We start from the raw sequence: 18949 nt of genomic DNA on the forward strand, positions 1-18949 counted from the left end.
ATATATTGTAGAGGTGCAAGATTTTTGTTTGTTTTTAAAATTTGTGTTGATCTTTATTTATGAATATATTCTTCCTCCTCATAAAAAAATAAAATATATGCTAACTCTAATGTATATGGTTTGACTTCCATTCATTCACTGAGGCAGCAAGTAGCACAGTGGATAAAGTGCTGAACCTGAAGTCATTAAGACCTGAATTCAAATACAGTCTCAGACATATCAGTTTGTTGTTGTTGTTGTTGTTGTTTTTACCCTGGGTAAGTAATTCAGCTTCTGTCTGCCTCAGTTTCCCTATCTATAAAATGAGGATGATAATAACAGCACCTACATTCCAGAGTCATTGTAAAGATAAAAAAGTGATAATTAAGATATTTTACAGTCCAGTACTATATAAATGTTAGATTTTTATTATCCTCTTCCTTATTACTTATTATTATTTAATCTCTCCTGTTGTCTTTACATGTGACATTACATTCTGAGCATCTAAATTTCATAAGAAATTTCTGTTATAAACTTTGGATCCCTGAGTTCACTTTTACTTTCTCTCTCTTAGTACCTTTCCTAAATCCCGGATTTTAAAGCATTCAGTTAGTCAATCCATCAACTAGCATTTATTAAGCATCTACTATGTTCCAGGAACTATGTGCTGAGGATACAAAGAAAGGCAAAACCAAAAACAAACAAAAAGGCAAACCCCAAAACCCAAAAGTTTCTGTTTGAAAAGAGTTCACAGAGTAATGTGGAGAGTGGGATGGCAAGAGGAGACGACATCAAAACAAATAAGTGCTGCTGTTGTTGAATCACATCTGACTCTTTGTGACCCCATTTGGGGTTTTCTTGGTAAAGATACTAGAGTGGTTTGCCATTTCCTTAAAGTCCCTCCTAACTGAAACATTCATGATTCTATGAAATATAAAAATAATATCATTACCAAAGGAAAAATTATGATAAGATTTGGCCCCAGTTCATTAGCAAAATTAATATTTGTGTACAAAATGTAAATCAAAATCCTTGCGCCTTGGTTGCTTAATTTGTGAAATAAGGTCCCTTCCAACTTTAAATCCACATGTTTAGGATCGTTGGTGACATTTCCTTGGTGTAGTATTGTGGAGAATTGCTTCAACCCTTTAATTGCAATCAGAAACAGAGTTTTGAGGATCAAATATACTATATTCTGTATCAGTAGGCTTAATCAATGGTGAAATATCATCCAGTTTCTCAGTGCTTGGAATTCTCATACTGCCTAGGTGGATATTTTCTGAGAAGCACTTGACATTTCTTTCCATCAAGTCAGTAGGATACTTCTTTGATTCAGCAATTGATGTCTCATTTTCTTTTTTCTCGTAGTTTTCCTGGGACTGGAGCTGATCAAAACCAACTTGAGGTGTGCAACAGATATGGCACTTGATCATCGTGGACAGAACCATAACAACAGCTATCAGTACCCAACCTACCATCTTTGGAAAAGAGACCAACATGACATAGCTGGGTTACAGTTTAGCAACAACGACGAAGATGATGATAATGACAATAACAAAGTAAGAAAGAAAAAAATCTCTCCCCCAAAAATAGATATTACTCTTTCACTCTTCATGAGGTTGGAGAAACCACAACCTGAAAAGTGAAAAGGGCTAAATTCAGATTGGGATCAGTAATGTTATCACTCACAGGTAATAACAGCTTACTTGGAAAGTCAATCATGTTCCCAGGAATGGCAGGGCCCCAGGGAAAGGACCTAAACCACACAACCCAATGGAAATTCAAAACCTAACCAGTTGTGGGACTCAGTATAACCCAGGCAAAGGTAGGCTAGAACATTAGACTTATTAATTCTAGTCTTTCATTTGATTTAATATCGTTTTGCATAATGGAAGGAAGATTCTAAGGATGGGATTCTAAGGATAAGCTCTAACTAGTCTTGTCAATTCTTTCTTTTAGGGGAACTTGGGACTTACCTCATTCATTCAATCAGCAGATGTTCCATTAGGGCAAGATCTGTTTTATTTTTGTGTTTGTGTCATCGTTGCCTGGCACAAATCTTGGAACATAGCAAGTGTTTAATAAATGCTTGTTGATTACTTTACTAAATACCTGTTGTATGCTAAACTTGTTGGAAACTACAGAATTTAGAAGAGTTATGGTCCCTGTCCAGGGTGAGACACAAACACAAATAATCATGTAACCAGGCTTCCATTGAAGCCTGAGAGTGGGGCTCCCACTGACCTGGCCTTTTTAATACACAAGATTACATGATAAGTACATTAGAGAGGTGCAAAACAAAGTCTGAGGTACAAAGATCCATTCTTTTCCATGTCAGACTTCCTTGAGGAGGTAGCTTTTAAGTTGACTTTGAAAGAATAGGTAGCAATTCAACAGGTTAAAGAAGGGTAGGAAAGGCATTGTAAGACGGATGATTTAGAACGGTTCCATCAATCAGTCAACTAGCAAACATTTTTTTAAGCTCCTAAAATGTGCCAAGCATGGTGCTGGGTATACAAAGACAAAAATGAAATCATCCCTGACGTCTAGAAACTTACTTTCTACTAAAGTTGAGGGGGAAGAGGAACAATGTCTACACATTATGTTGAATACAGTCTACCTAGAAAGAAGTTACAAAGTAAAATATGCAGAAAAATGAAGGCATTAATTAGCCTCTGAAAAATCACAAGTTTCTAATTTCCAACTTGGACCTTCTGTGGGCTCCACTGCGTTTCTTTGTCCAATCAAGTTATATCCTCTCTTATCTCTCCAACCATTTCCTTTTCTCTGCCCCTATCCCCACCCCATCTAATAGGAATCACTTTACTTTCTCCCTGAGATTTTACCTGAGATATAGCCACGATGTTCTCGGAGTTTGTGAAGTTTGTGTTCTGGCAAGGCATCTCGAAACAGTTGCGCTCCCAACACAAGCTCCTTTGGTGCCACACATACACACAAAATAACCACCCTCCAGCAGTGCCATTGCAATCCAGATGAACGGCGCCAGGAGAGCAGCCAAGGTCATTTGACTGCATGTCACCTTCTTACAGAACATCTTTGTCTTCTTAAGAGTGCCTCGTTGGTCCCCGGCACAGCAGCCAGTCACCACCTGCTCTACCTTAGAGCTCAGCAGGTAGCCCAGAAGGAAGAGGACCAGGGCTGGGACAAATAAGAATAAAAAAGAATAGGGTATTTTCAATTTATCGTCACAGGGGCATTGGAACACTATCTTGGAGAAGATGGTCTGCCCACCAGCTGTCAGCAGGCTCAAGAAGCTCCTGGACATGGCCCTGTGGTGTCTGATGAGCAGGTCCAACAAAAAATGAAACTTTTCCATGGCTTTCCTCTCTTGCTTTTCTCCTCCTCACTCCTGGTCTGATTAAGCAGATCTCCCGTTGCCACTACCTGGTTTCCTCAGCTGGATCTGAATTTTATTACTAGAGAAAGGAAATGAAGGAGTGTGGGGTTGTGGGGAATGGTATAGAAATGCTGCTGCTTTATAAAAGTAATTTCCTATTACAGATGCCTTAAAGGTTTCATTTCCTTTTTTGGTAGCATTAAACCAAGGTCTTCTGAATTTTGATTCACCTCAACAGCTGTGAAAATGCACCCCCTAGTGGGAGGTGGGGTTGAAGACTAGGCAGTGTGGGGAGATCTCAATACTTATGCAATGGCTACACAGTGAATTGTAGCCCTGACGATGAGGGGTAACAGCAACAATATGACAAGTTTGATTCATAGCAGGGCTTCATGACCAGAAACAATTTTGGTATTTTACAGTGGCTGAGATCAACCAGAGGGTAAGTGCAAAGGACTGTTGTTATGCCAAGCTCAGGGCACAACTGGTTTGCTAGGCCTTCAGCTCTGGAAAACAGGGTGTTTCCTAATATTGTGACACTGATCTAGAGCCAGACATCCTGGAGAATGAAGTCAAGTGGGCCTTAGGAAGCATTGTTAACAATAAGGCTAGTGAAGGTGATGGAGTTCCAGCTGAGCTATTTAAAACCCTAAGAGATGGTGCTTTTAAAGTGCCGCATTCAATATGCAGCAAATTTGGAAAACATAACAGTGGCCACTAGATTGGAAAAAAATTGGTTTCTGTCTCAATACTAAAGAAGGCAATGCCAAGAATTGTTCAAATTACTGAACATTTCACTCATTTTATGAGCCAGCAAGGTTATGCCTACATGCAGCAAGCTAGGCTTTAGCAATATGTGAATGGAGAATTACCAGGAGAGCAGGCTGTTTTTCAAAGAGGCAGAAGAACTAGAGACCAAATTGCTGACCTTCACTGGACTTTGGAAAAAGCAAGTGAGTTCCAGAAAAACATCTACTTCGACTTCATCGATTACACTAAAGCCTTTGTGTGAATCACAACAAAATGTGGCAAGTCTTCAGAGATGGGACCAACAGATTATCTTACTTGTCTCCTGAGGAACCTGTATGCCAGCCAAAAAGTAACAATTAGAACTGAACACGGAACAACTGATTGGTTTAAGATTGGAAAAGGAGTATAATAAGGCTGTATATTGTCACCTTATTTATTTAACTTATATGTAGAGTACATCATGCAAAATGCTAGGCTGGATGAATCAAAAGCTGGAATTAAGGTTGCTGGAAGTAATAGCAGTATTGCCTGGATAAAGTCTCTCAAGTGACAGCTATATTCTAGTCACCTTATGAAACACCTGAAAGGCAATTCAACTCCAGGGCAGGAGCTTTGGTAGCTGTTGTCTGAGTGAGAAAGACCAGCATATTTGGGCTATATCAGTGAGAGATTAAAGTTCCCTAAGGAGTTGCGGGTATCAGCAAAAAAGTAAACAATGTGTGTCTGGTCCAGAACTGGTGAACATCTTTGGGGTGTCAGCATTGATTGAGGTCAACTGTAGTTTATTCATGTTAACAGAATACTGCAGGTGACAAGCTGGGCTTCAATACTTATCCATCCTGACATGGCACATCTCCTGTGAAGAAATTTACAACAAGATAGAAGCTACTGGTGATGGGAAGCATGAGTATCAAAGATGTCACCAGACCTCTAAGACCAGACAAGTATGAGTTTGCTAGAGGAATTCAAGGCTCATCCGAACAAGAAACTTAGGGTGAGAACTGGTCTGTTCTCACTGAATGAGTGGGGATGTGGGATCATCATAGGAAAAATTCACAGAATCAACTTCCATGCTTCTCAGTTTCTTCAGGAAAGGTATCCACAAAACGTTTTACATGATTGCACATGTATTACCTATGTTAGCTTGCTTACCCTCTCAGGGAGGGGGGAGAGGAGGGAAGGATAGAATTTGGAGCTCAAAACTTTAAAAAATATTTAAAAATTGTTTTAACATGCAATTGGGAAAAATAAAATATTATTTGCAAAAAAGAAAGGTATCCAAAGACTGTATTTTCAGAACCAGAAGACCTTGGTACCTTATAATCTTCAGCAGCTTTTCAGGATAGGTTGAGAAGTTAAAGTTACTAGCTTGGTTATTTCCTTGGCCCTTGAATCTGGCTCCATTATGTCCATTTCCCTTTTATCCTGACTCTTTGTCTTAGGCAGTTTGTGTAGATATGCTCCTGTGTCCCAAATCTTTCTTTGACAAAGAACAGTCAGTGTTCATGTTCTGTCTGCCTTAAAACATATGCTTGACAGTGCACTAAACTCAGATAGTTTTTCTGCCATGTTTATTATAGCAGTTCTCTGCAGGTGGTTAAAAGCATCCTTGTCAGGAATATTTTAATCCAGACATGACTATGACTTTTTAGTGGGTCCTCTTTTACCAATTCACTCTATAGCAAGTTGTCATTATTCTATCCATTGTTTCATTATGAAAGAGAATTTTAAAAGCTTTTGTCTTCTAGGTAGAATAAACACATAACTTTTTCAATAGCCAAGGTCCTGGCATTATCACCAGAATGTATTTCACTTAATGTTGATCTGAAACTTGTATGAAACTTCATACTTCAGAGGATTTGAATTACTGAAAATATGGCCCCTGATTTCATCCCAGTTGAAATCATACTTAGAGCCAATGAAATTTGTTTTGGAAGGGACCTGGAAGGTTATCTACTTAGTACCCAGCATGAATTCTGTCTAGGATACACTTAAGTTGTTGAAGAGGTAGCTGGGTAGTGCAGTAGGTAGAGCACTTGGCCTGAAGTTAGAAAGACCTGAGTTTAAATTTGGCCTCCAACATTTCCTAGCTACATGACCCTGGGCAAGTCACTACTTCTGTTTTCCTCAACTGTAAAATGAGGATAGCAATAGCACCTACATCCCAGAGCTGATATGAGGATCAAATAATATTTCTTAAGCACCTAGCTTTTTTTCCAGGGTTTTAATATCTTTATTAAGTCAAACAGGTCAGTACTTTGCTCTCTCATTACTGTAATCCTTGAGTGTTGTGGAATAAATACATGACCCTAGCTGACAAGTGCTATACTGGGCATCAGAGCCAAGGAGGCCATAGGATGCTCAGTTGAGGGGTGATGGTGGGAGGAGTGCCAAAGTGAAGGAGGTTATGATAGCTATGAGGAATGGGCCCTCAGGCAGAAGAGGAGGCTGATGCTGAAGAATGAGTGAGCAGGGGCTATGGCTGGCAGTCTCTGTAATCTTGGCCAGGGCTCAGTGCAGCTGAAGGAGGTAAGTGAGTAGTACCCTGGCTTGAATAAGGATGTTCCAGATATAGGGTCCATGGAACATCTGGGATGACTGGCTCGTAGTCTTTGTGGACTGGCACATAGTAGGCACTTAATCCTTATTTCCTTCCTTCCTTATTGTTCTGTGTTAACTTGAAACATATAAGAATGCACTGTTTTACAAAGCAACCCATTCCATTTTTGAATACCTCTAATTGAAAGTCATTAATAAAAATATTAAACAAGGTGAAGCATAGGTTCTTGAGGGCACTCTGCTAGAAACCTCCTTGTGCTACAGATATCAAATGTTTTGTTTATTATCACTCCCATGGCTTTGCTCAGGCTGTTCTTCATGTCTACAACGTCAACCCCTCCCACTTTCTCCTCTCCATCTAGCTAAATGTTTCCCATCTATCCCACACTAATAAATTTAATAATAGTGAAGGTAATGGTAAAGTCTTAGATTTGGTACAAAAAATCAACTGCACAAAAATCAGTTGAAGAAATTATTGAACAACTTTGTAATCTCAGAATGAATAAGGAAATAATGCCAAAAAAAAAAGAAATAATATCACTGTACCTTGTATAGACTGGGCCACAAAGTGCTTAGTTTGGGATACTACCTTTTTAAAAAAAAATTTTGTTTTGTTTTTGATTTTTTTCTTTTTTCTTCTTTTATTGGAGGGCACCACCTTTTAGCAACGTCATTGACAAATTCAAAAAAGTTTGGAAGAAGGCAACCAGGAGGATTGCTCAATGACTGATTTTAATAAACCCGGCGAGAATACAGGAAACCACCATCAAAGAGAGCAACCTTTATATACGTACATACGTACTTACATACATACATGTGTGTATTTTATTTGTATGTACATGTCATTTTTGTTTCCATATGGTTACATACTTGTGTGTATACATATATGTGTATATATGGTTATACCATATATGTAATCATACTACATATATCTACATCTACATCTTTTTTAAAAAGTGAGTTCAGTTCTTATACAATCTTCTCTGTTCTTTGCATCTGAAAATGTTTGTTAAAATTACAAAAAAATTTTTTTAAAGAAGAGAAAGGATTGGTATTGTTTTCAAACACTGTGCTGTTGAAAAAGGCCATGAATGCTACATCATTACAGGCCATAGAGACAACAGTGATCAAGCTGGAAGGGACTTTCAGAATTTATGTAGTGATCATGCCCCCATCTATGAACCACTCTAGTTCTTTCAGATTGAAGAGAAACATGCCAGTTCTCAAAGAACTGATTGCCCTCAACTCTATTGGGTTGAGTGAAACTGGGTTGTTCAACTCTAACCTAGAAATAGCAAATCTATGCTTAGGAGCAATGGCCCCAGCCTATAGGGAGAAATACTAGCCTCGTTCCAAATATGTGCTTAGAAAAAAAATGATTTATTGGCAGCAAATCTCCCCCTGAGTGGTTCTAGACTGGAGAGACTTGTTTGTGAGTTTCTCCTCTATTCTATAATTTAGCTTGACAGAGTCACATGCACCCCCCCCTCCCCACTCAGCAGGTGCTCAACTAAGAGTACTTAATGAATTTACTTTCCTTGGGGTTAGATGAGAAGCAGCAAGCACATCATTGGAGATGTGAAGTGTGTTTGGGTTGTCAGGAATTTCCTAGGAAGTTACAAGACAGTTCCAAATTATCACCTTTTGAGACTGCTAACAGTGGAAATGGAGATTTTTTTCTCTGTTAGCTTCTAAGTATCCCTACAGCAGAAGGATATTTTATCTCATGGTTCTAGGGTTGTGCTGCTCTTTCTTGGATATTTCTTCTAAAAAAAATCAATTAGTCACTTTTATTGTGTATTACAAACTTCTTGAGTCAGGGACCATACCTTAATCATTTTTGCTTCCCCATTTCCTAGGTATTTCTTAAACAGCACCAGATGGATATTTTCCCCACAATTTTGTGTGAACCCATAGAAAATCTCCCTGATAGGATACCATTGTCATTTCTTTTACATCATTGCTAAAAATATATTAAAAGTTTTGGTGGCTCCCACCTTATGCCTCTTAGTGACTTTCTGAAGTAGTACTTCCTACGTCCAGGCTATAAGCAGCTTCAAAAACAAGGTGCTGTGGACACAGATCCAAGCAATGAAGAATCCCAGTTAAGAAGTGCCTAATTAAGCATGTGTGTATGTTCTGGGGGAACAGAAGTCTGTTTTTCATTATCTTCTCTGTCTATCAGCATGAGATGCCAATGTCAAGTATCACAGGATTATAGGATTATGGACTTAAAGCTGGAAGGTATGCAGAGGCCATCTAGTCCAAACCCCTCATTATATAGATGAGAAAATTGAGAGATGAAGCAACTTGTCAGAGTGATTTTTCTCAGGTGTAAGTGTTACCATGTCATTCCAACTAAGTAAACACTACAGGCTCTATTTTCCCTCAGTATCTCTTCTTCGCATGCAATATTTCATCTCTTGCCCTTACATTGGTCATCCTCCATGCCTGAAATAGATACTCTTCTAACCCCTAACTCATAGAAGCTTTCATTTTCTTTAAGACTCACCTCAGGCATGCCTTCTATGAAGCCTTTTCTGATTTCTTCAACTACTACTGCCCTCCCTTCCTAACTCCCTTGTATTTAAGTATTTTATACTTATTTGATGTTTATTCTACAAACATTTGTTTTCTATGGAGTATGTAAACACACATATGCATATGTGTGTATACATATAGATAACTATAGCTATAGAAATGATATTTAAATGTAAAGGACAGTTAGGTGGTGCAATGGCTAGACTGCTGGGCTTGGAGTCAGGAAGAATCATCTTCCTGAGTTCAAATCTGGCCTCAGACACTAGTTGTGTGACCCTGAGCAAGTCACTTAACCCTGTTTGCCTCAGTTTCCTCCTGAAAAATGATCTGGAGAAAAAAATGACAAACTACTCCAGTATCTTTGCCAAGAAAACCCCAAATGTAGTCATGAAGAGTCAGACAAGACTGAACAACAACAAATACTCAAAAAAAATATATATATATATATACATATACTTATCTTTCCTGATAGAATGTAAGCTTCTTGAGAATGTGGATTATTTTCTTTCTTTCTTCCTCTATTCTCAGCAACTAGCACATTTCCTAGCACTTAGTAGGTATTTTATGTTTGTTAATTGACTGATTGATTAGCAAAGTCACATAGTGACAAAACCAGAAGTAGAACCCAAGTCCTCTGATTCTAAACCCAGAGCATTCTTTATACTGTATCAGCCTTAGCTATTGATTGCTTCTAGTAAGCTGACAGAGTGAAGATAATAATAACTAATAGTCACATAATGCTTTAAAGTTTGAAAAGGGCTTTTACATGCATTATCTCATCTGAACCTCACTCTAACCATATGAGATATTATAGAGTACTAGAGATATTATAATTATCACCATTTTACAGATAAGGGAACTGAGGCTCAGAGCAGTTGTAGTAAGTGACCTGCCTATGGTTACACAGTAAGTGTGCAAGGGAGGATGTGAATCCAAGTTTTCTTCATGTCAAGTCCAGCACTGTATCCATTATTCCATAGAGCCTCCTGGTGTGCTAAATGATGTGAGAATAATGACGAAATTCTAAACCAAAGTTATCCACTGCTTAGGCTACTTTGTAAAACAGGCACTTTGGGATGCTGCATTAACTCTTTTACATCCCTAGAATGTGTATTTCCTAGAACACATAGCTGAAAGGTTCATGTAGCTTTAGTGTGCTTGATGCTAGAGAGTATTTTAGGCACTAGACACATAAGGAAATGGTCTGTGTTTCCAGCAAAACTGCTTCAGCACAGCAAAGTAACAGAATTAGAAACCAGAATTTTTTTCTTTGTTTTCAGGTAAGGGGAAATTTCTTTAAATGAAAACCATGTCTCATACCCAGGAATATCCTATGTCTCCTTTTCTCCTTCTTCACTTCTCTAACACAGTTTCTGGGCCTGCTGTAGGAAATCATGGGTACGTCATAGTACTAGGTTGCTATACACAACAGTGTATATGTATGTATGTATGTATGTATGTATACATACAATATATACATATACACATATATAATATATGCACATGCATGCATGAATACATCACACACATATATACATACTCATACACACACAGTCCTTCCCTGACATACCTCTCCTCTCTATGAAAGGGACAATATAGCCAATTATTGTTCCATTCTTACTAAGAATCCTCTGTGTTGAATAACCAATGGTGATCTGTCCTAGAATTAGAAGGGCCCTATGACTTCAAAGTGGTATTTATTTCCTGTCACCAGAAAACATGCTTATCTCTAGGACCAACTCAGAACAAATTGGCCAAGTAGACAAAGCTGGGGAGCTTCTCTATTCTCTGTAGAGTTCTCTTTTTCAGTCTTTTGTCAATCTCTTCCTTCAGGGCACCCAGTACCTTCATGCTTCTCCCAGGGGTCCAGGACTATAATACCCAACCCACCTGCTCTTCCTACAAGTCTTTTATGCTTTAGAGCTTTCCTACTTCTGACCCACCTATCAAAAATGACTTTGCTTACATTCCATCCTTCAAACTCCCACTCTTTGAAGCTAGTTAAACTGATAATGTAGCACCTGGATTACTCTTTCCAGCTGATATGTATGCATTTTAACTAAAGATCTTTCAAGACCATGGCCATCTATGGCAATCATCACTCTACCAGTCTTCTAGGCTCGAAACAATGGAGTCAGAGAAAGAGAAGCGGACTTGGCCTTAGACTTCTTGAAGTCCAGTCCTATCTTATCTGCTTGTGGTGTGACCATGAATCAATCACTTCCTCCCTCTGTGCCTCAGCTCTATCATCTGTAAAATGCAGAGAATACCTACCTAGGATCATGGGATTTAGAGCTGAAAGGGACCTTAGAGGCCACTAAACCCAACCCCCTCATTTTATAGATAAGGAAATGGAGGCATAGGGAGAAGTGACTCACCCAGTGTCACACAGCTAGTAAGGGACTGGGGTGGAATTTGAACCCAGATCCTCCTGCCTCCAAATCCATCGCTCTATCCACTACACAGATTTGCTTTGCGAATCAATTGAGGTCATTTATGTACACTGCTTTTAAACTGTAAAGCACTGTATACATCAGTTATTAATATCACACTCCAATATCCAGGGTCACTCTTCCTTCCAAAAATGCTGCTTTCCTCATATAACACCCCTGCTTTCCTTTTAAAAAAAAATGGCTTCTGATTGTCTCTATGCTTAAATTCCCAACTCCTCACAAGTTCTGGGCATTTTCAATCATCATCTCCATGACACCAGCTAGACTATCTCAGTGCTGATGAAGACTGGTGCCATTTTCTGAAAATGCATTACACGCTTTCATCTATTTCTCTTTTGGGGATTCCTCAATTTTTTCTCAAGCAGTAAAGATTCTACATCCTAGATGTGTTCTTCTGGTCTATGGTTTCCAGAGGTAAAAACAATATTACAAATTCTAGCCAAAGATGGTGTGAAAATTTTGAGGTAAGAAAGTGCTCCCAAAGTAAATTATTTAAAATCCCCAACTTTCTGGTTGGGACATTTCACATTCTGAAGAATCAACACAGATTACTTTCTCCCTTGCATTCTCAGCAATCTAGCATCATATCTCAGTTTTTCTCAAATAACATGCCCATATAGTCCAACCTCTTCCTTTTACAAATGAATGAAATCTAGTTCTTTGAAATTTTTCGGATATTATTTTAAAATATATCATTTGTAACCAAGGTTACCATAGACTGTTTCTTATGATGGAAGCAATATAGTGCAGTGGAAAGAGTGCTAGAACTGGAGTCAGAGGACTTGGGTTCAGATCTCAAAACCAGCATATGTTATTATGTGAACATAATTCTGGGACAGGTAGGTAACACAGTGGATTGAATGCCAGGCCTGGAGTCAGGAAGACTTCTCTTCCTGAGTTCAAATCCAGCCTCAGATACCTACTAGCTTTGTGACCCTGGGCAAGTCACTTAACCCTGTTTGTCTCGGTTTACTCATCTGTAAAATGAGTTGGAGAAGTAAATGGCAAACCACTTTAGTATCTTTGCCAAGAAAACCCCAAATGGGATCATGGAGAGTCAGACACAACTGAAGACAACTGAACTACAATAAAATGTGAACTCCTCCCTAGGCCTCAGTTTACACATCTGTAAAATGAAGGTATTGCACTAAGTGGCCTCTGAGATCCTTCTGTCTCTAAATCTATGATCCTATGAAAACATCTAAAATTACCAAATAGATGAATATCGTTTATTAAAAGTCTTGGAATCGATACATTCTAAAGAGGACATTGACATAGTAACGTGCCTTTGAAGCTTGCAAATCAAATGCCACTTTACTGAGTTAATGAAAATAGGTAAACTGTAAGGAAGAAAAAAGCAGCTAGGTGGCACGATAGATAGAGCACTGGGCTTAGAATCAGGAAGACTCCAATTCATGAGTTTGAATCTGGCTCTGGACACTTACTAGCTGTGTGACCCTGAGCAAATCCCTTAACCCTCCTTGCCTCAGTTTCCTCACCTGTAAAATGAGCTGGAGAAGGAAATAGCAAACTATTCCAGTATCTTTGCCAAGAAAACCCCAAATGGGGTCATGGAGAGTCAGACACAGGGAAGAAGTCTTAAATTCCATCATCACCTTCCTAAAACACTTGGGAAAGTGTTTCAACTTTGGCAGTGTTGCCACAGAGGACCTCATACACTGATTCTCTTTATTTCTTACCCACGATATGCCATCCCTCTTCTCCGTATCTTTACACTGGCATACCTTGAATATTCTTCCTCCTCTCCTCTTCCTCATAGAGTCTCTCTCCTCCTTAAGGTGCAGCTCAAACACTTTCTGCATGAAGCCTTTCCTGTTCTCCACAAGTGCTAGGGTTCCCCTTCCCAAACTATTTTTTATTTAGGCTGGATATATTTATACATGTATTCATTGTCTTCTCCATTAGAATGTTAAGCACCTTGTGAGCAGACATTGTTTCATTCTTTGTGCTCAAATCCCCAGTGTCTAGTTTAATAAATTCTCATTGTTGGTACAAAATAGTAGACTGTGTCAGTCAGTAAATCAACAAACATTTATTAAGCACTTACTATGTGCCAGGCACTGTGCTAAGCACTTGGGATACAAATAAGACAAAACCAGTAATACCTAATTCCTCCAATGTGCTCAATAAGAGGAGACATGTAAACTATTAATCTTTTTCTTCATTCCTAGGAGTATAGGTAGGATTGTGTAATATTGTAGAATTCATGCTCACTATATTACATAATGAATTACTTATTTTGAAAGGTCTGTAGTTCTGCAGATTGAAAGACATATTAAGTTTACAAGCAGAAAAAAGTGCTATGAACTCTGATGCCAAGCAATTCCTTTTTTTCTGGCTAAGTTATTTTGCTTTTTTTTTTTTTTTAAAGCTGGCATGACTTTAGCAAGATCAAAACTGCAGGGCCATATATAGTCAGCCATTAGCCACTCCCCAAAATGACTTCCTGTGTTTTTTTGTGCATTGTTCTTCATTTTCTCCGCCTGTATTTTTTCTCCTCCAACTTCTTCAGAAATGTTATTCCTATTTCTGTAACTTTGTCTCCTTTAAGTCTGTCTTGCAAGAATGTAACATCTGCAGTCAAATGAATCTAAGAGAGAAAAACCCAGGGTTAAGTCATTTTATTTTTAACCCACTCCCACCTCATCTTCTTATTCAGTTTTCCTTTCCCCCCTTAAAGTGAGAGTTCTGGTTACATGCTTAGTCTGGAATGGTTCTGAGGCAAAACCAGAGATTTGACCCAAACAAGGCCATTCCTGTACATTTGGTTCAGGCCAATGATTGGTGTTGGTGTGGCTCTATCTCAGAATGGATTTATAGCCCCCAAACTGAACCAAAATTGAACTTGGAGCTGTGGATGACCCTGGATCTGGAGCTGGGTATTTCTTGAGGATTCTCCACTCTAAAACAGAAAAACAACCTTCTTCTTTCTCCCTCTAGGCCTCCCCCACTCTGAATCCAAATCTCCTGGGATCAGAAATAAATTCATCTCAATTTCTGCGGATGGATAATAGCAGCTGGCTAAGACTAAGAATTAAGGAAGTGTATGTCTATGGAGGTGGGTGAGAGAGCTATAAAAATTAACATGTAGGGTTATTTTTTAACATGTTTTCATCAGTATTATACTTCTACATTTCCCAAGGTTTCCAACTTAAAAAAAAAAGAGGCTATTTAGAATAAGTATGCTTATCAGTAAGTAATTAGGTTACTTTAATTGAAAATATGATACTGGTTCAAGGTAGGCCTTTTGTGAAGAAATGTGAAGACTTAAACGATGACTCTCATTTAGATTTGGTATAAATTATTCTGTCATACATCAAATGATATAGCAACTTAGAGACCTTTTAAATCTTCTAGGGCATTGAAGTATCTAATAAATTATGAACATAAAAGTAAAGATTAACATCACAAACATAAATATTTGATACTCAAGATTTGTTTCCTTTTTAAGACATTTCTTTTTTGAAGTATTTAAGTATGCAACTATAATGTATATCTTCCTGTATTCATCCACATCCAAATAAACCAGTGTTTCTGCACTTTCTCTTATAAGGTTAACACATACTACCAACCTGCCATCAGCAGGTCATGAATTTTGGATTGAGCAATAATATGGTATTATTGAAAGAGGAGCTTCAAATTTGGGGTTAATGAACCTAGGTTCATATCTCAAGTCTACCATTTACTATCAGTATAAACTGGAACAACTCACTTAATCTCTTTGGACCTCAGTATTCTCATCTATGAAATGAGGAAGCAGGATTAAATGACCTTTAAGGTCTCTTCCAACTCACATTTCTATGATCCTGTGAGTTGGTGTAGGTTAAAGTCACTTTGACATTCGGTGCCATGTAAAGCTTGATGTTAGCCTGCATCATGAACTCCTATTGTCTATACCACTTTCCATTATTCATGAAACCTAGAACCTTCCCTCCTCCTCAACCAAGTCAGGTCCAAGAGTCACTTCCTTCTGTTCATCAGTTTCCTAGCTTTCTCCTGATACCAAGGCTATTTATCTTAGGGCCAACTTAGGAAGATTCTGGATATGGAAGGGCATGGTTGTGTGAATGACAGAGAGTAAATGAGTTTGGGGTTTCCATGCTTTTTGATCACTTAATATGACTTTCTGTGCCCCTCTCTCATTAGTGCACACAGATAATTATTGTATCATAGACCACTACGTCTCTAGCCAGGAAAAAAATGAATGGTGTGCTTTACCATTTCCAGGGCACCTCTAATGACTCCACACAGCAAATTACAATAACAAAGAGAAGACCGTCCAGCCGGGAGCTCCTCTACAAACTCCACCAAAGGATTCTTGTCCAGAATTAGGGAGAATTCATTTCTACTTGATTCATTACGTGTCACACTAGGTGTGATTCCCAGGTACATCTTGAAAGCAACCTGAAAAGGGAGGAAATACAGTTGTTGTTGACATTTTGGCTAGAACAAATATCTTAGATTTTACTTTTTAGGTTTCTACTGGTGGGTTAGTAATGTCATTGACTCTTTAGAGCAGGAACCAATGAAGTTACCTTTTTCATGGGCTATAAGAAAATTAATTAAATTAATTCTCTGAATGATCTATGAAAAGGAATTCAATTTCTCCAAATTTTGAAATTTTCTTTAATTGTTCAACAGCACTTAGAGTGAAATGACTACAAAAATACTGTAACTAGGCCATATGGACCAAAAAAAGATATCTAGAATATATTAAATGTATGGGAACCACATTTTGTGAGTGACAAACATATGATTCAATCTTAATATGTTTTAAAAAAAACATCAAAGCAAATGGTTTTCTGAGAGATGAAGCAGAGATTGGGGCCATCTCTTTTCAACTCTGTACAAACTCATAGATACAAATGGTGTAGCATTATAGGCTTTCAGGTATGTTCCTGTCCTAGGAAATGCTTTTCTGCTGGCCACCTTGACTTTCTTCATAAAAACGCACAAGGGACATCTTCCCTGGGTGCCCAGAAACTTGGCAGGAGAAAGGGGAGAAGAATTTGGTTATGCACATTTTAAAGAACTAAATATGAAAAAGGATGAATTCGTAAAGGCATGTGTTCCTTCTAAAAAAATAGCTTGAAATTAAAACAAAATGTCTGAAAGGACCTCCCTCTAAAGGAAATGGCCAAGATTGTCTTTGAATGTAAGTGTAACAGGACACAGTCTGCAAAGTGTGATTTGAGAAGTCCTAAAAGCTTTGTTCATGTTCCTACCAAACATGCCCTTCACTGGCCTGAGAGTCTATAATCTCTACCATAAATTACTCTATTGGTCTAAGTCATTACCCCCAGGAGGCATCTATTAGCATGGAAATGTTATATTGGATGAAAATTTTGTAAGTTTGGATTCAGAGGACCTGAGTTTGAATCCTAGCTCTGCCACTTTTCTTGGGTGGTTTTTGACAAGTCACTTAAACTTTCTGAGACTCAATTTCCTAATCTGTAAAGTGAAGGGGTTGTACTAGATGGTCCCCAAGATCTCTTCCAGCTCTAAATCTAGAATCCTAATACAAGCTCTTATTGCTGTAGCCTCTCAAGGTTTAAAAAGCATGCTCCTCACAATTGACTTTGGTAGGTAGTTAGTTCTAATGTTATTATATTCATTTTGCAGCAAAGGAAACTGGGGCTCAGGAGGCTTAAGAGACTTGGCTAGAGTCATATCACAATGTTAAGGCTTTGACTTGAACCTAGGCCTTCTGTTTCCAGGATTACTATTGTACTCTTTTTTTTTTTAAAGACTCTAATTTACCAAATCATTATCAGTCATTAACATCTTAGTATGAATTAATTTGCTGACTCCCCATCACCACCACAACTGCCTTAGTAGATAATAGGACCTTGCAAATGAAACTTGGGATAGTTAAGATAGTTAAGTTAATTAAGATAGTTGAGTAAGTGGAGGGAGAACTATTCTATAGAGAACAGGCTTGAAGATTATATTTGGAAGGATGGTGGGAGGCCTCACTGAGGACCTAGAAGGCCACACCTGGCTCAGTGGTAGTAGTTCTGAGTGGCTGCTTGATTAAAGAGCGATAGAGAAGCCTTGAAGACAAATCTGTCTCCTTTTCAGTGTTGTCTAGGGCCAGCCCTGCACAAAGAAATATAACAACTATTCCCATTTCTATAGAGCTTACAGGTTAACAGAGCACCTAAAAAGTAGACCGTACACATTTTTCCTTTTTTTTTTTTAACAGATGGGGAAACTGAAGCACAGAGAGATCAAGGAATTTCCCCAGAGTAGCACAGTTATCAAACAGTCTTGTGGTTCAGTGGGGAGAAAAGCTGGATTTGGAGTCAAAGGATTTGGTCTTAAACACTGACCCGCCCCTTAAAGCTTGTGTTATTTTGGACAAATCACTTAAGGTTGACAGATTTCAGCCTTACTTTTTCTCATCTGTAAGATAATTAAGTTGGACTACATGGTCTCTGGCAGCTAGATGGCTCAGTAGATAGAGCACTGGACCTCTAGTCAGGAAGATCTGAGTTCAAATCCAGCCTCACATACTTACTAGCTATGTGACCCAGCGCAAGTCACTTAACCCTGTTTGCCTCAGTTGCCCCATCTGTAAAATGAGCTAGAGAAGGAAATGACAAACTACTCCAGTATCTTTGCCAGGAAAACCCCAAAAAGGCAGCACAAAGAATCATATACAACTGAAAAACAAGGTCCCTAAGATTTGCTCTCTTCCTGTGAAATACTCCAGCTGGGCACCTGAACTTGAGTCTTCTCCCTCCAAGAACAAGGCTCTTTTTACATAGTATTAAAAGTAGTATATACCTTAGAATCATTCTTCATCATGATCTGCTGTCATTTGCTAAGGGTTTTTAATCCATTTTAATTTGTTAACTAATGTGGAATGTATTTCCAATGATCACTTGCATAAGAGAAGTGGCATAAAAAGATATCACTGAGGAAAGGAGGATGGCCTGTCATATAGCAAGGATTCAAGACAACAAATAGAGACCTCAGGTGGTACATGAACACCTGTGAGATATTAAAAGGATTAGAAGAAGACCTCCAGCAAATCAGGAGGATCTTTTCTGAAGGATTTACAGAAAGATGTGGATAAAGAGCACGCAAGATGAGGAGGCCCAAAGGAACTGTGATTTGTATCAGTAGAAGAAAACCAGAGAAACCCCAGTTTGATCAAAGAATCAAAACATCAGTAGTGGGGGGGAGAAATCAGATTCTTTTGTTCTCAATTCATTTACGTCTCAAAGGTACACAAGCTTTGTTCTGACCTCAAACAGCTATTGTCTCTTTACAATTGAGGTCT

At 38.5% G+C, this 18949-nt stretch overlaps 2 protein-coding genes across 3 annotated transcripts in view; both read right to left on the reverse strand.

The window, feature by feature from the left end:
* Window positions 1–280: 280 nt before the first annotated feature.
* LOC114033074 (calcium homeostasis modulator protein 6-like) lies at window positions 281–3486 on the reverse strand. Its single transcript, XM_027848531.1, is given in 3 exon segments — window positions 281–1457; window positions 2826–2926; window positions 2929–3486. Coding segments are annotated over 3 exon segments (819 nt in total). The 5' UTR covers window positions 3317–3486; the 3' UTR covers window positions 281–1127.
* A 10645-nt stretch (window positions 3487–14131) lies between these two features.
* TRAPPC3L (trafficking protein particle complex 3 like) overlaps window positions 14132–18949 on the reverse strand; it is a 59837-nt gene continuing 55019 nt past the window's right edge. For both annotated transcript variants that reach the window (XM_027848632.1, XM_027848631.1), the window contains 2 exons: window positions 15880–16065; window positions 14132–14251 (listed from right to left, as the gene is read on the reverse strand). In XM_027848632.1, the coding sequence (XP_027704433.1) occupies window positions 14132–14251; window positions 15880–16065 (306 nt within the window). The remainder of the gene's footprint in view (window positions 14252–15879; window positions 16066–18949) is intronic.

Source organism: Vombatus ursinus, unplaced genomic scaffold (genome assembly GCF_900497805.2).
Source record: "Vombatus ursinus unplaced genomic scaffold, bare-nosed wombat genome assembly UNPS02006779.1, whole genome shotgun sequence".
NCBI classification, from domain to species: domain Eukaryota; kingdom Metazoa; phylum Chordata; class Mammalia; order Diprotodontia; family Vombatidae; genus Vombatus; species Vombatus ursinus.